The sequence below is a fragment of the Microplitis demolitor genome, chromosome 1 (genome assembly GCF_026212275.2).
Source record: "Microplitis demolitor isolate Queensland-Clemson2020A chromosome 1, iyMicDemo2.1a, whole genome shotgun sequence".
Lineage (NCBI taxonomy): Eukaryota > Metazoa > Arthropoda > Insecta > Hymenoptera > Braconidae > Microplitis > Microplitis demolitor.
In genome coordinates this window covers 5,253,931-5,269,703 of record NC_068545.1, presented here as the reverse complement: position 1 = coordinate 5,269,703, position 15,773 = coordinate 5,253,931, and the positions used below count along the sequence as shown (strand labels likewise).

At 27.2% G+C, this 15,773-nt stretch overlaps 3 protein-coding genes across 9 annotated transcripts in view; 1 reads left to right on the top strand and 2 right to left on the bottom strand.

The window, feature by feature from the left end:
* LOC103576901 (epidermal growth factor receptor) overlaps nt 1-2,870 on the top strand; it is a 39,411-nt gene extending 36,541 nt beyond the window's left edge. For 4 of the 6 annotated variants that reach the window (XM_053738756.1, XM_053738749.1, XM_053738741.1 and 1 more), the window contains 2 exons: nt 42-759; nt 1,638-2,868. In XM_053738756.1, the coding sequence (XP_053594731.1) occupies nt 42-759; nt 1,638-1,948 (1,029 nt within the window). In that variant the 3' untranslated portion in view covers nt 1,949-2,868. Of the gene's footprint in view, nt 1-41; nt 760-1,637 lie in introns of all 6 variants that reach the window. The other 2 variants (XM_053738761.1, XM_053738750.1) reach the window with 2 other exon arrangements.
* A 3,089-nt stretch (nt 2,871-5,959) lies between these two features.
* On the bottom strand, nt 5,960-8,747 carry LOC103576925 (ribosome-recycling factor, mitochondrial). Of its 2 annotated transcripts, XM_008557385.3 has the most exons (5): nt 8,575-8,747; nt 7,053-7,236; nt 6,928-6,978; nt 6,366-6,819; nt 5,960-6,292 (listed from the first exon to the last, which is right to left on the bottom strand). In XM_008557385.3, exons 3-5 carry the CDS (start codon nt 6,959-6,961, stop codon nt 6,052-6,054), a joined length of 729 nt encoding a protein of 242 aa, XP_008555607.1. In that variant the 5' UTR covers nt 6,962-6,978; nt 7,053-7,236; nt 8,575-8,747; the 3' UTR covers nt 5,960-6,051. The 2 variants fall into 2 exon arrangements, with proteins under 2 accessions (XP_008555607.1, XP_008555603.1); XM_008557381.2 differs by lacking the exon at nt 8,575-8,747 and having other exon boundaries at nt 6,366-6,978.
* Nucleotides 8,748-9,751: 1,004 nt separating this feature from the next.
* On the bottom strand, nt 9,752-12,796 carry LOC103576940 (hydroxymethylglutaryl-CoA synthase 1). The gene is made up of 2 exons (XM_008557397.3): nt 11,945-12,796; nt 9,752-11,870 (listed from the first exon to the last, which is right to left on the bottom strand). The coding sequence occupies exon 2, from the start codon at nt 11,847-11,849 to the stop codon at nt 10,458-10,460; it is 1,392 nt and encodes a 463-aa protein (XP_008555619.1). The 5' UTR covers nt 11,850-11,870; nt 11,945-12,796; the 3' UTR covers nt 9,752-10,457.
* Between the last annotated feature and the right edge of the window lie 2,977 nt (nt 12,797-15,773).

Genomic DNA, 15,773 nt, shown 5'->3' with positions numbered 1-15,773 from the left:
ATTAGTATTATAGTTTTTAAAAAAATTTATTTATTTAACAGAATAAATTTCAGGATGAAAAGGAAATGATTCGGAATTTGGCATCAGCAGTCGAGGGACCTGAAGCGTTAGTAGATGCCGATGAATATCTGCAACCAAAATCACGAGCGCCAATTCCTCCCGGGCTGTCGGTGCCAAGTATAACAGACTCGCCGCCAAACACACCTATAAAATCGTGCTGGCCGAACGGGATCCCGTCGCACGCAGCAGCTGACTCGCCGACGCCGCAAAACCAACAGAACTGGGACCGCGAGCTGTTGAGGTACGGTACAGCTGAACGTAGTGAAAGCACGTCAGGAACAAATGACGGTGGAATTAATCAACGCACACAATCATACCAACATCACCACCCACATTCTCATCATAATAACAATCACCACCATCATCAACACAGTCTAAATCACCAGCATCATCAGCACCAACATTCAGGAAATTACAATTGTCCTAATGATCAGCATTGTCGAAATATTATTGGTAGTGCGGACAATAGAAGCTCGAGATACTGCTCAGATCCGTTGAAAATAATTGCCGGCGTAAGAGATTGCGACGTAACGGACGACTGTTTTCAACCGGAAGTTGCAACAATTCATCAACAAGCCCAGGTGGGCAATCTCAAACTTGATTTACCACTTGATGAAGACGACTATCTTATGCCATCCCCACAAATTCCCGCAAATGCGACGCAGTATATGGATCTCATTGGAGATACTAAACCCACCGGTAAATTTTTACGCTTTTTCATAATATTCTTCTTGATAAATATAGCATATAGTATATTACACACCTAGGGAGGAAAGTAGAACATTCTAACCCGCGTGTATAATTACCCACTAACCCGAAGGTAAAGGCGGCAATCACGCGGGTTGGGACGTCGAAATTTCTTCCGTGGTGTGCATACTACTTTTCACCAGATTCGCACCTGAAAGTTTAAACTTTTGCTTCTGTTTGTGGAAAGAATGACGCAGGCGCTAATTTTCATAGTTTGTTTTCTTATGAAAGGAAAGAACGACTTTCTTCCCTCTAAACAGGGCAGGAATTTAAACTTTCGGCGCAGGTATGGTGAAAAAATATTAGCAAACGCGTAAATTCCGAATGCCTTCAGTCAGCGGGCAGAAACAAACGTGTATCATCCCTTGGAAGAAACAAATAATGTTTCTGCCTGCTGATTGAAGGCATTCGCAATTTAAACTCTGATACTTGTCATCGGTTTAATAGTAATTTCAGACCATTAATTTTATTTACGTAAATGACAATTCTGACTGTGATTAAGTTTTATAAAAATTAGTGTGAATAATAAATAGTATTTATAGTTTCTGCTTAATTATAAATTGCAAATGACAATTTACGCTTACGCTAATAGTTGACGCCACCATTGGTCTTAAATTAACTTGTTTCTTACTGACTGCTGATACTGAAACTTCAAGTTCCAATGCAGATAATCATGAAAAATATTGTGTGTAATTCAGAATGAGACACGATTTCAGACTGCGGGTGATGTCAGCCAACTTTACCCTGGTCTGAAATCGTTTTGTTTCATCCTTTGTCACACAATATACTATTAATAAATATGTTCTTATAAATATTTTCTTTGTTAATAGAAACGGAACCAAAGAGATTAATCAATGGTTATCGAAAGTATCCCGAATTTTTAAGTATCGCGGGCAAAACATCATTAGATAATCCCGAATACATAATGGGCCAAGATGACGGTCCACTTAGTCCTCAAATAATTGGAATACCAACAACAGATCTCGGCAAAGTTTTAGCCAACGGTGCTTTTGGGTCTCAACAAGTTAAGCAGCGCTGCAATGAAGAAGAATCCGATCACGAGTATTACAACGATTTCGACCGGCTTGAACGCGAACGTCAGCCTTTAAATTCTCTACGAAAAAACGAAACGACCGTATGAAATTTAATAAATTAATTATTATTTAAACCAGTTACCTTAGATAGCGTAAACATTAACTGAAACGACAAAAAAAGAGAGTAAAAAAAATATATTACGCTGCTTCAGTTATATTATTTGCAGTACTTAGTAAATCAATGACTGGGCGTTAAGAAATTGCATTAAATTTTTATTATTATTACTATTTTTAAAAATTTTTTAAATTATGCCATTTTACTTCAATAGTTTTACATACATGCATTTTATTTATAATATAAAATAATAATAATAAAAATAATTATAAGCAATTTCTTTAAAATATAAGTGCCATTTAATGTGGCTTGTAAATAAAAACATAATTATTAATTAACTTAAAAAGACAATCGATTATATTAGTTAATTAATTATTTAAATATATCTCAATTGAGATTTTTAAATTATACGATTTTATTATTATCTATTTTATTACTTATTTTTAAAATATACACTGGAAAAATGTTTTTTTTTATAAGAGATATTTTGTTGGTTAAAAAATTAATTTTTGCCGCAAGATGGACGGTGAAGTACACAAGCATCTCGGAGTCTCGCGCATGCGCAAATTAATTTTTGTACTGGTTATTAACAAAAGTTTTGTTATAATTTATTAACTAAATTAATTATTTATTGCCGTAAGATGGAAATAAAAAGACAAGCGTAGAAATTTATACCAGAAGTATAAAATTTTGCGCATGCGCAAATTCAATTTTTGCAAAGGCAATCATGAAAAAATTAATTGTAATTAATGTCTTGATTAATCAAATTATTAAATAGAAGCTAATAATATAATTCTTGATAAGTGTGAATATAGCAGACATTAGACAAATTTAAAATTATAAATGAGTAGAGTAAATAATTAAAAAAAAAATATTTATAAAAAATGCACTTATTAATTTCAAAATTTTGTAAAAGCGCATTTTTTCAAATTTTATTTTTTTAATTATTTACTCTATTAATTGATAATTTTAAATTTGTCTGATATCTACTACATTCATGATCCTGAAGTTAGCAGACAATTAAAAATTTTCGAATTTATTTTTTCAACAAAAAAATTACAAAAAAAAAAAAAATTAAATTAAATTATAATGCATTTGTAGAAAATTTAAAAAACTACGAGTGCAATTTTTTAAAATATTTTTTTTTTTTATAATTTATCGTCAAGAAAAAATTCTAAAAAATTTTAGATGTCAGCTTCTTCTTCGGTATCATGCTACATTCACACTCTTATTTTTTTTTTTTTTACAATTAATTGAAATAATTATTTTTAAAAAAATTAATGATGCTTCGCAATTGAGGTGCGAAAATTTCTAACCTGAAAAATATTTTAATAAAATGAATTATTTCTCAGTGTATTTGAATAATAAACAAAAAAATGACTAAAATGATAACAGGGATCAATTGTAGTGGTTATTTTTATTAGCAATTGTATTAAAAAATGAAAGTAATGTCGATAAAAGTTAAAAAGTAATGAGTTGATGTGTAAAAATGTGTAATAAATTTATGAAAGCACTCGGCAGTAAAGCAATAATGAACAAATAAATAAAAACGGTGCCCTCGAAAAAAATCTCGCGCGGTAATCCGCTGACTGTGATAGAATAATTTTTTTTTACTAATTGATTATTAATAGTTAATAGTTTATGTTCTATTAATTATTACTAATATTCAATTAATTAATGAATTTATTAATAAGAAATTTTTTTTAAGGACCAAGTATTGGACCGCGGAAAAAAAATATATTTCCGTTGAAAATTTCGACATTATAAATAAAAAAAACGCATTTGTAAATAATTAATTAATTATAATTATATATTAATATGTAATAATTAATTATTATTAATATTAATAATTGAAAATTAATAATGATAATGTAACTCGCGAATGAAAGTACTTGAAAAATTAATTATTGTTGTAAACGTAGATCAATATATATCAGTATATATTTTTATATATTTATATACACACATATATGTCTATATTTATGAACGTAATATCGTTTTTTTGTCTAATTAATTTTTATTAAGAAATTAGTGCCATTACGAAAAAGTAATTTTTTAAATTTAAATTTTACGGTTTTTAATTTTAATTGGTGATTTTTTTTTATTTATCGTGTATGTAGTTCAAATTAATTTACGATATTTTTATTTTGTTTTTTTTATTTTTTTTTTTTTTTTAATCAATTTAGCCATACATTTTAATTAGTGTCTTTATTTGTATAAGTGTACATTATCGTATTAATTATTACGAATTATCGTAATAAGCGTTTATTAGATACTCTGTATAAAACAAATTTATATAAATATATAAATATATATAAACATATATTTAGATATATAGATTTCGCGATACGATATTAAAATAATTGTCTTTCTGTTTTCATTTATCTTTAATTATTAATGTAAAAGATTAAATATTTTTTTCTCATCGTCATGTTCATTGTATCCATACATTTTAATAAGAGTAATTATTGTAAATAGATTTATAAATTTATGGAAATAAATGAAAAATATTATTATTAAAATTATATTATTTATTTTATGATTATTTATTTGATGCTCATTTAGAAGTCAAGTTTCACATTGTGGCCACATTTAAATCGTTTATCTAAGAATTATCCCATATAACAATCTTTTTCAATTCTTGAGCAAGTCTGCTTTCAAGATTTATAGGTACCAGTGTCTTTTTTTACGTATGTGTCTTGCTGCAGATACTTGTGACTAAATTTAAATTGTAAGCCTAGTGCAAGTCTTACACAAGAAATTCGTGCCAGATTATGACTCAATTCTGGAGGAAGACTATGGTTGAAAATAGTTGCGCATGACTTGCTCAAGTTCTGCTCAAGACTCAAATTTGACCTTGAGCCTTGAGCAGATCTTGAGCAAGCCATGCGTAAGTATCTACTGTAAGTTATACTAGTAGAAGAAATGCGTCAGACACTTTTTCGCGCCGTGTTTAATATATCTTTAATACTCTTGCGTGCGATACCACGAGCAAGACATACACAAATCTTGACATAGGCTTTTTGATACACAATCTTGCAAAAGACACATACGTAGAGAAAGACACTAGTAGCTTGGAGTCTTGCTTAAGGTACTTACTCCAGATTCTTGCTCAAACACGTGTTACTAGGGTAGTAGGGTGGGACAAAAAACAATGGGAAAATAATCTACTTCCAGGCCAATAAGCTGAAGAAAGAATATAAAAAAAAAAATTACTTATTTATTATCATTAAAATAATTTACTTTGGCTTGACTTCTTATTTTTTTATTGATATTTACCAAGCAATAGCATTACAAAAATGTTTTTTAAAAAATTATTGGTTGACAATTCCTGTTCTATCAGATTTTGCTCCTATTATTCTTAGTGTGTGACCAGACCAGAGTGCTCTGATTGAAAACTGATTAAAATAGATTTAATCTGATTGAAACTCAATTAGATTCAAACATCCAATCAGAACTACTGGCGAACGTTCCAACTGTCTGATTGAATTTCAATTGAAAAAAAAAATATATATTTATTATATTCCGATTAAATCTAATTGGATTTTTTCAATCAGATGCAATCGGAGTTTTTAATCAAGGAAATCTGCAGTTTGCGGAGAGACAGTTTCAGTCAATATACCATCAAGTTGAGGGTAAAATTTGACAATCCATTGGCTGCAAGTTGACTTTAACTTTCTCGGAAAACTGGCAATAATTTGCAACCGCATTAGGAAGGCAACTTGACAACCAAAATTTACGTCAAGTTTTTGACGACTTTTTACTCACTTATCGAACTCAATTCGATGACAAGTTGTCATCGTTTTCTTTAACGCATTACAGGAATGTTGATGTTAAGTTTCAGCTGCAAGTTTACATCAAGTTGCTAACGGAATGTCTATCGGGGTAATTAAATTGACATCAATTTATTGTTTAAGTGTTTTTGTTCTTATTTTTAAAAAAATTATAGAAGAACCAAATTATCATCGTATTGTTGGCATCATTAAGATAATTTACTTGAATATTAAATGGAAAAAAATCATTTATTTACAGAATTACTTAAAAATTAATAATACAAATAATGAATTTATTTAATAACTATTTCAACAATAAAAATTAATCAGTTTTTAGAAGTTCTTTCTGTTTAGTATCAAGCATACTCTCAGCTTGCTTGATATATTTATCACAAAGTGCCTCCAGCTGACTCTGTACTCTTCTGATTTGATCTTCATTAACCGATGAAACTTTTTTAAGATTTTTAATTTCTTTATTTCTTATATCTTTGATATTATCCCGGCATTTTATGAACAATGCCTTGGCATTCTTAGACAAACCCTCGCGGTGTTCTTTCGTGACTCTAAAAAATAATAAATTCATTAAACAATTCACCACTAAAAAATAAAACAAAAAGTAAATCTAATTGTTAATACTTCGGAATAGGTATAAATAAAGTTGTTCCATCCTGCTGTGGATTTAAATTCAACCCGCTCTTACTTAAAGCCTCCAAAATATTTGGAATCGCCTGCGGAAAAGTTGTCACATTCAACACAACCATCTTCGGCTTATGCGCAATTTGCGTGAGGTCCTGCAGCAAATATTCTTCCCCTTCAAAAGTAACTTGGACATGATCGATAGATCCAGCAGCCGATCTCAGGGTGAGATGTTTTATAAAATTATTTTTCATGTCCTCGAGCGCGTAATCCAACTGCGACGTGTACTTGTCAACATTTAGTATCTGTTTTGCTTCAAGTAGATCAATGGGCTGAGCTTTATCAAATTTTTTTTTCTTGTCACCTTTTTCTTTTCCCTTATCCAGAACACGTGAAATAAAAAATAGTCTTTTGTTTACATTGTTCACGTACGCGCCTGCTCCAGTAATTAAATCTTTACATGTAAATAAAACATTATTATTGATAACATAATTATTGATACATTTATATCTCGCATAATATCTAATAGACATATTTAGATTATTTAAATCAAATATATTACGAGGATTTATTAGTGCCCATTTTATCCAATTCATTTTTTTATTGTTATTTCCTGTAATAAAATAAATAATTTATTAATTAGTCAATAGTAAATGGTGAGTTTTTTAAAAATAATAATCGACTTACCGGTTTTTTTATAAACAATTTTTATTATTATGTATACATCAACCTTGAGAACAAGATTGGAGATTTGTTATAATTATAAAAAAAACTGAAACAGGGAACTGTAGAAAACTGTAGAAACTTGTATTTAAACTCCATCTAGACATTTTACGCGCGAGATGCAGTGGCGCGAAATTTTTAAATTGAGCTGAAAAATTTAATAACGTAAGAACGTAGAAATTTTTGAATTTTAGTTTTAAAAAACTGATATTTTGTTGGGGTATGGGGAGTGAGTGTAAATGTAGCAGATATACGACAGTTTTTTAATTACCTTTAATGTTTAGTTGTTATTTAACATTAACAAAAGTGTATGGCTTTTTTACAAGTATTTCTATATAAATATCCCTGATTAAACAACTGAATTAAACCGAATTCAAAATTTTATTTCTGTTATATGTAACAGAATAAAACCGATTTAAAAATTTCAAATTCGTTTTAATTCAGTTTAATTTGGATTCAGAACCAGAAATTGGAGAATTATTTTCGAATTAAACCGAATAGAATTATTTTAATTCGTTTTAATTTGGACAAATTCTGGTTTTTCTGCCAAATTAGACAGAATTGATTTTTAGGTTAGGTACCGAATGAACAGAATTTATCTGAACTAAATAGAATTAAAAATTTAACTCTGTTTAATTCAATCGAATTCAGTTGTTAAATTAGGGATGATTTAGATGCTATTAAAATTTCAGCTTGAATCAAACACTTCGGTTTTATTATATAAAAATAAAATTTCTGTCTTATTGAAAATTGAAAAAGTTACAAACTTTTATTTTATAAATTCGATATCACTGATCAAATATTAGCTTAAAATATCATTTGTTCATCATTATAAATTAATTTACAATATACTTAAATCGAAGTGGTAAATAATAAAATGAAAAATTAGTATACTAGCTACTGATTTTTTGCTCATAAAAATACCGAAAATTTTTAACTCTTATTTTATAAATTCTATCCCATTGATTAATAATTAATATAAAATGTTATTTATTCGTTATTATAAATTGATTTATTATATACATATATCGAATAAGTGGTAAATAATAAAATGAAAAATTCGTATACGAGATCTTTATATATTAATATGTACGTTTACTAATTTTTTAAATTTTTCTATGTTTATTTGAATAGTAATAACTATAGATAGCAATTTATAGATTCTTTTTCATATTAATTTTAATATAAGAAATTACAAATTTTGCTCTTGTATGTGTATCAAATTTTAATATAAATAATAACCATTTTGTAATATATATAATGATCCTGGTTTGATATTAGTATCAAATATACTAATTTTAAGTCGAAAATAAACTACAAACTATTCAAATTTTGAGCATCATTTTTTTCCGTGTAGAATAATTTTCATAAATAAGAACGTTTTATAGAATATTAATAAAGTATTAATCAAGTACGCGAATAATAAATATAGTGAAACTTATTAGTTCAATACTTATGTATACTTTTAATGTTTTTGGTTTTTTACCTTGTCAATATACATGTTAATAGCTTGAAGATCTTGACGATTGATTTCTTCTAAGACTTTTTATTTCTAACAGCCTTTTAAATTCTAACTGCTTCATTTTTTCGCTATCGAATCAATTTCTACTAATTTTTTTTCAAGATTATATTACAATCGCATTCGCGCCACTTTTTGAACAGTTTCGACAGAAAAAAATTTATCGGATTTTTTAGTCATAAGAAAAGAAAGTAAAAACTTTTCCAGTTTTGTGACGAAATTTCCTGACGTTTTCTAGATTTTCCAAAAATGTGGCCACCATGTTCATATCGTTTTGATTTTAGTTACAATCACACGAAAAAAATACTTAATTGCTGTTTCATTGACTATATTCAGAACTGGGTTCTAATTTTATTGAATCCATCGACGAAAAATTGAAAAATACGATCGTTCATTCATCGGCTAATATTTGACTTGATGCACCACTTACTCATTTAGTCGTTTTTGGGTTAAATTTATTGAGTTGCCATTGTGAGAAAAATTTTGAAGCTCCATTTACTGTACAAAATCAGTAAGCAAAGTTCCGTTCATCCTCGAGTGCAAAAGACAAAAAAGTGCAAACTCTCTTAATTGAAATATTTTTAATTTATCAAAAATAATAAAAAAATTCTAATCTTTTAAAATTATTTTTGTATTTTCTTATCCAAAAATTATTTGTAACTTGAAATTAATTATTACGAATTGAAATGAAAATTTTTTAAATATTCACTAAAAATGCGTCATTATTTAATATATTTAATCAGATAAAATAGCCAGTACCTGATAAAGAAAAAAATTTACTATTAAAATTATAAAAAATAATATTTAAAAAAAATCAACAATATTTAACGATATTAAAATTTTTCATATTTTAATCTCATATATTTAAAATACAAAATTTTTTAAGTATACTTATAAAACCTCAAAAATACTTGATCTATTACCATATCGATACAATAATTAATATTAATTATAAACATTTTATTTATACATTTGTTCAAAATAATATTAATAATAATAATGATTCTGAAGTATGAGTGTGAATGTAGCAGACGTACAAATTTAAAACTATAAATAAATAGAGTAAATAATAAAAAAAATAATATTTAAAAAAAATTCATTTATTAATTTCAAAATTTTTCAAATGCCCATTTTTTCAAAATTTTATTTTATCAATTGTTTACTCTATTTATTAATAATTTTGAATTCGTCTGTCTGCTACATTTAAATTCATTCCTGAAGTTAACAAAAATTTTGGGATTTTTTTTTCACTAAATCAATTACAAAAAAAAAAATCTAAAAAATGCACATGTAGAAAATTAAAAAAACTACAAGTGCAATTTTTTCAAATATTTTTTTTTTTATGATTTGTCATTTTGAATAAATTCCCAAAATTATTAGACGTCGGCAAACATGATACTGAAGTTAGTCGATTTATAATAATTTTAGAATTTTTTTTAGAAACGATAAATCATAAAAAAATTTTTTTCAAAAAATTGCACCTGTAGTTTTTTTAATTTTCTACAAGTGCATATTTTTAGTTTTCTTATATTTTTGTAAATTATTTCTTAAAAAAATCCGAAAAATTTCAATTGCCTTCTAACTTGAGTATCATGGTCAACTTCAGTATCATTAATAATAATAACCCTCATTAGATAAGACATTTAATTACGAGTAACTGAGTGAAACTGATTTACATTGCATGCAAGGCACATAGACAATGATATCTCCATAAAAAAAAATTAAAATTAATTAACTTTTAAAATAACAATGATAACCATTAAATAGTTTAAATTTCCCAACTAATTTTAAAATCTCAAAGTAATCAATTAAAAATATTTAAAATAATTAAATATTATTAATAATAACAATCATTGAATCAGAGGTACACGTTGATAAGTTCTTCTGTACATTTCATCAATTTTAACAAGATAATAAGTCCCAGGAAACATCGCATCGACGCTGCTACCAGCTTCGTACGGAACAGTGTGACAATTTTTTTCCCTCAGCTCAAGTATTCTCGTGTACTCCTCAGGACTCACTTGCTTTCTTCCATCTAACTGTTGCTTAATATACTCAAGATTGCTGCACAATTTCCTTAGCTGGTCTTCAGCTGCTTTGTCTCTGCCTACCGTCAATGAATACATACTCGAAGCAAGACCGGACCCATAAGAGAAGACTCCGATCTTCTTGCCCAGTAATTGTTCAACAGGTTTATTTATCAACAAGCTAACGAGTCCCGAATAAACAGAAGGTGTATACATGTTACCAACTAAATTTGCTATGAATAAACTAGGCTCTGTTTTATCTTTGTAATCATTGTTACTTATTTTCATAAAAGCTTTCTCGACATCTCTATCAAAGTAAGTGTCTTCTAGCTTCAAGTTACGGAATTTATCAAGCTCTCCATTAATAGCAGTCTCATTTAAATTATTTTCTTTTAAAAAGTCAATCAATGAAAGTCTTGCGAATGATTTTTGTACCAACTTACAGTAAGGCGAGTGAAAAATAACAGCGTCAAAGAATTTTAATGTCACCCCATTGGATTGGGATTGGGAATTAGATTTATTTTTCAAAACTTTTTCGCAGTATTTTTTGTAACAGTTATCTAGAGCACTGAGGTAGCATTGAATAGACAATTTTCCATCTACTACAGGATACTCTGATCGTAAATCAGGTTTGTAAAAATCGTAAGCGTGTTTCATATACGAAGCGCGAAGCCCGCGATCAAAAACCAGAGGAGCATTGGGAGCAATTATCATCGCGATGGCACCAGCACCTCCAGTTGGTCTAGCACTTCCGGTAGCATAAACAGCATTGTCAGCAGCAACTACCAGAGCCAATCTTCCGTCCCAGGAACTACTTTCTATCCAGGACACGGCGTTGAAAACGGCAGCTGTTCCTCCGTAGCAGGCGTTCGTTGAATCAACGCCTTCTATGTCCGTAGCACCGTGAGGTTCAAACAGTTGCATCAGTACTGACTTAACGGACTTACTCTTGTCGATTATTGTCTCGGTGCCAACCTCCAGGTGACCAATATCACTGGGTTTTATGTTGTTCCGGTCAAGCAGACGATGAGTTACAGTCAAACACAAAGAATTTATGTCCTCCCGGTCATTGCAGAACCCCATTTTCGACTGACCCAGACCTACTGTATATTTACCAGCTGACACTCTGTCATATTTTTCCAGCTCGACCTGGTCCACATACTGCGCAGGGAAATATAATTCTATGGCTTTTATTCCAACGTTTTCTGGCCACATTTTTATAATAATTTTTTTTCACTGAAACAAAATAAATTTATCAGTTACCAGTCATATTTACAATTAAATGTAAGATATAATTTTTGAAAAATTACCTGATTTATCACAAAATTTGAATTTATCACCATAACACTAAAATAATCGCACGAAAAAATATTTTTTTATAACAAAATATTTATAAAAAAAATATAAATAAATAAAATGACCTAAAAGTCTGTTTAATTGAAAAGTTTAATGCAGTAACGGCTTTTTCCCGGTAACCAATCACCAGGAATTTAGGTTAGAAGTGAAACTCTTTTTAAATTATAAATCACCGTTTGTATTTTACTTTATTAGTTTTTTATTCATTCAATAAATAATTCATTTAGTCACTAATTACTTTTACTATTATTATTATTTATAAATAAAAAATTTAAACACTGAGAAAAGTATCAGTCATTAAAAATTTAGTTTCCATAAAAAAAAAGTCAATACCGACAGGAATTAATTTAAAAAAATGCGCGTGAAAAATAAAAATAAAATTGGATATTTTTAAAAATTTTGACAATTTTTAAATTAAAAATTGTATGTCGGCTTGCAGAATCTCACTTGTAAGTTAAAAATTAATTTTAAAAATTTAATCTCCGAGATTTTAATTTAAATTTCAAATGTGGAATCAACGAGCACTAGAAGATGAATAACAAATACAAGTAACACATTTCAGTTTAATAAAGAAAAAGAAACATCACCCATCACCTTGACTAGCTGGCTAAGTATAAATATGTGTGGATATAGGTATGTATATATATATATGTTATATATGTTATGTTATATATGTATGTACACGTGTAAAAATGTCTAGGTAGAATCTAATGTGTTAGCTGCAGGTTAATTTGATGTAAAAGCTAAATGCCGATTGCCGAAGCAAAAGGTTTTGGTAGCGAGCTACAAGCAGACTCGTACTCGTGGACTTTAGTCTCTTTTATTCGTGCAAATTTATTATCAAGTGGGGATATAATTTGTTATATTTTTTTTACTTTTACATTTCTATTATACTATTTTTTAAACTTATATTACTTGTATTGTAATGCTGATATATATTTATATATTTATAAACGTATTGTATGATATTTTTTTAGAACAAGATGTTAGAGGTCATGGATTTTCTCTTTTATAAATTTTTTTCTATGATTTGTATTATTATTTAAATGTCTAGTGATATATTTTAATCTTTTGTATTTTTGTTATTTTTAACCCGTTGAAAGAACTTTTGCTCGTTAATCTCAATATTACTGCTGGCTATTCATTCATTTTAATTATCAAAGTGGTGATAATCCATTATTAGACTTTAGTATTCAATTTAAATTTTTATTTTAAATTTATCTGAAAAATTTATATTTTATGATAGTCAAGTTCATTCCCCTTGTATATTTATTTATAAAGTGCAATTATTAAGTTTAATGGAGGGAAATTTGAAATATTTCAATTGATAATTTAAAAAATTAAAAGAAATTTTAATTTTTATCTTGTAGCGTTTAAATTTTATTATTTTTATCTAATCATTGACGTCACATCTTTAATTAAATTTTTATTTATATAATTTCGGACATTGAAATTTACTCATAATTTTGTAAAAATTTATCAGGTCAAATTAAAAATATATTTTTAGACTGTCATGATATTGATTAGATATATTTATTAATTGAATGTTTCAAAGATTGATTTAGAGCCAGTTTTTCAAACCGGGGATAAATTTTTATTGCTGATGATTTTTTTATTATTGATGATTTTTTTTTTTCAAGGACATTCAAAAGTTTCAGTAGGATAAAAAAAGATGCCTGAGAAAATTTGAACCTTTAATATTAATATTAAGTTGTTCCTGGTTACGATTTTTTCTATTTCCCATTTAAATAACGGGAAAAAAATATTTAAGTTTGAAATTTTATACGGTAATGGTGTATTATCAAAAAAAATCCCAGAATACATTTTTCTAAGGTATTTAACCCTTTACAAAAAAGGTTTCTTTGAGCTTGAAGGCAAATTTATAGAAAATTTCGAAAAGTTTTTTACTTTTCTAGCGAAACTATCAGACTTATTACAAAATGTCATGAAATCTTTTTTGTAGAAAATTCTATTCTCTACAAATTAGCTCTGATAAAGTTTTTTTAAATTCTGCTTAACTTTCTAGTTATTTCTATTTTAATATCAAGCTCTACAAAAATGGCATTCTGACCAATTTCGAGATTTTTGCATTAAAATGGAAATAACTAAAAAGTTATACCGTATTTTAAAAAACTTTATTGGAAATAATTTGTAGAGAATGAAATTGTCTACAAAAAAGATTCTGTGACATTTTGTGATAAATCTAATAGTTTCGCTGGAAAAGTAAAAAAATGTCGAAATTTACTATAAATTTAACTTCAAGTTTAAATTACCTTAAGTAACTTTTGAACCGATGGATTTATCAAAAAATCATAAAATACCTGTTTTGTAGTGCGTTTTAATAATAATATCTTTCAAAGATTGATTTGAAAATTCAAAAATTCAAAATAAAAGCGCGTTGACTCTTAGACTTTTTATGAAAGTTAAAAAAGAAACAATTAAATTAATAATACTTATAATCAAATGTAAAAGTATACCCGATTGCTCAAACCGGAAATCAGTAATAGTTTATATATATTAATAATACATATCACGATGACGAAGGAAAAAATAAGAAAATAAAAATTGCAGGGGAATAAAAGTCAGCGCACTAAGAATTGCATAAAAACAAACATTATTTAAATATCAATGCAATATTATATATCATAATATAAACATACACAAATATATGTATATAAATATATACAAACATTTCAATTTAAATTCCGTGAAATACGTATTTAGGTATTCAGGTATTTAGGCCATCACTTTCAACACTTAACACATTTTATAATCAGCACTCAAATTTGATCAAATTCTCTTGTCATTTTAAATAAATAAGTAATTAAATATTTATTATTATTGTTTTATTTTTAAAATTGATTACATCGCCGTACAATAATTACTAATTTATTTCTTCACATACAATACGCTGAATTTAAATTTATAATGATAATTATTATTTTTTATACTGACAGCAAAATATATAACTCATGTTTTATCTTTCACTCGATAAATATATATCATGCGATTTAAAATACTAGTTCTATTACAATCGATTATATTTATTAATTAATCATTAATTCTTAATACTTTGTACGATTAATAAATATATATTTAATTTACACATTGAAAATTAATTAATTAAGTAATATTGATTATGATTATTATATTTATACACATACTACATTGTATAAAATACTTAAAACATTTATTATTTATAGTAAGAAATATGAGTAAAAAATTCAAACATTCAAAGCAGGAATGTCTATTAGCCCGTTTTTTTTTTTTAATTTTTTTTTTTTTACTACAAACTTTCGCTGGTAAAATAAAAAATTTCTCTCTACTAACATCGAAATTAGATTTTATGATATATGATTTAAAAAAAAAAAAAATATATGACTATGACCCACTGACCCACTTGGATTATTTTAAATACGCAAATCTATGGAGTAAAAATTACGCGGTTAATTTTTTGTTATGGACTTCCTCAATTATCAAAGAGGTTCCCTGATTAAAAACTTCCAATTAATTCTAATTAGAAAACTTTAATCAGATTAAATCAGAAATTTCTAATTGACATTCAATCAGTTTCCATCGGAAAGTTTCCAAAGAATCCGATTTAAAGTTTATCGAAGAAAAGAAAAAAAATTATTTTCTAATCGATTCTGATTAAAAAAATTAAATCAAAAAATTAATTGATTATTTTGAAATTAAATCCAATTAAATTTTACAGAAAAATTTAAATCGAATACTTGGAATGCGCGCGATAAATTTTGATTGAATGTTTGAATCCGACAAGGT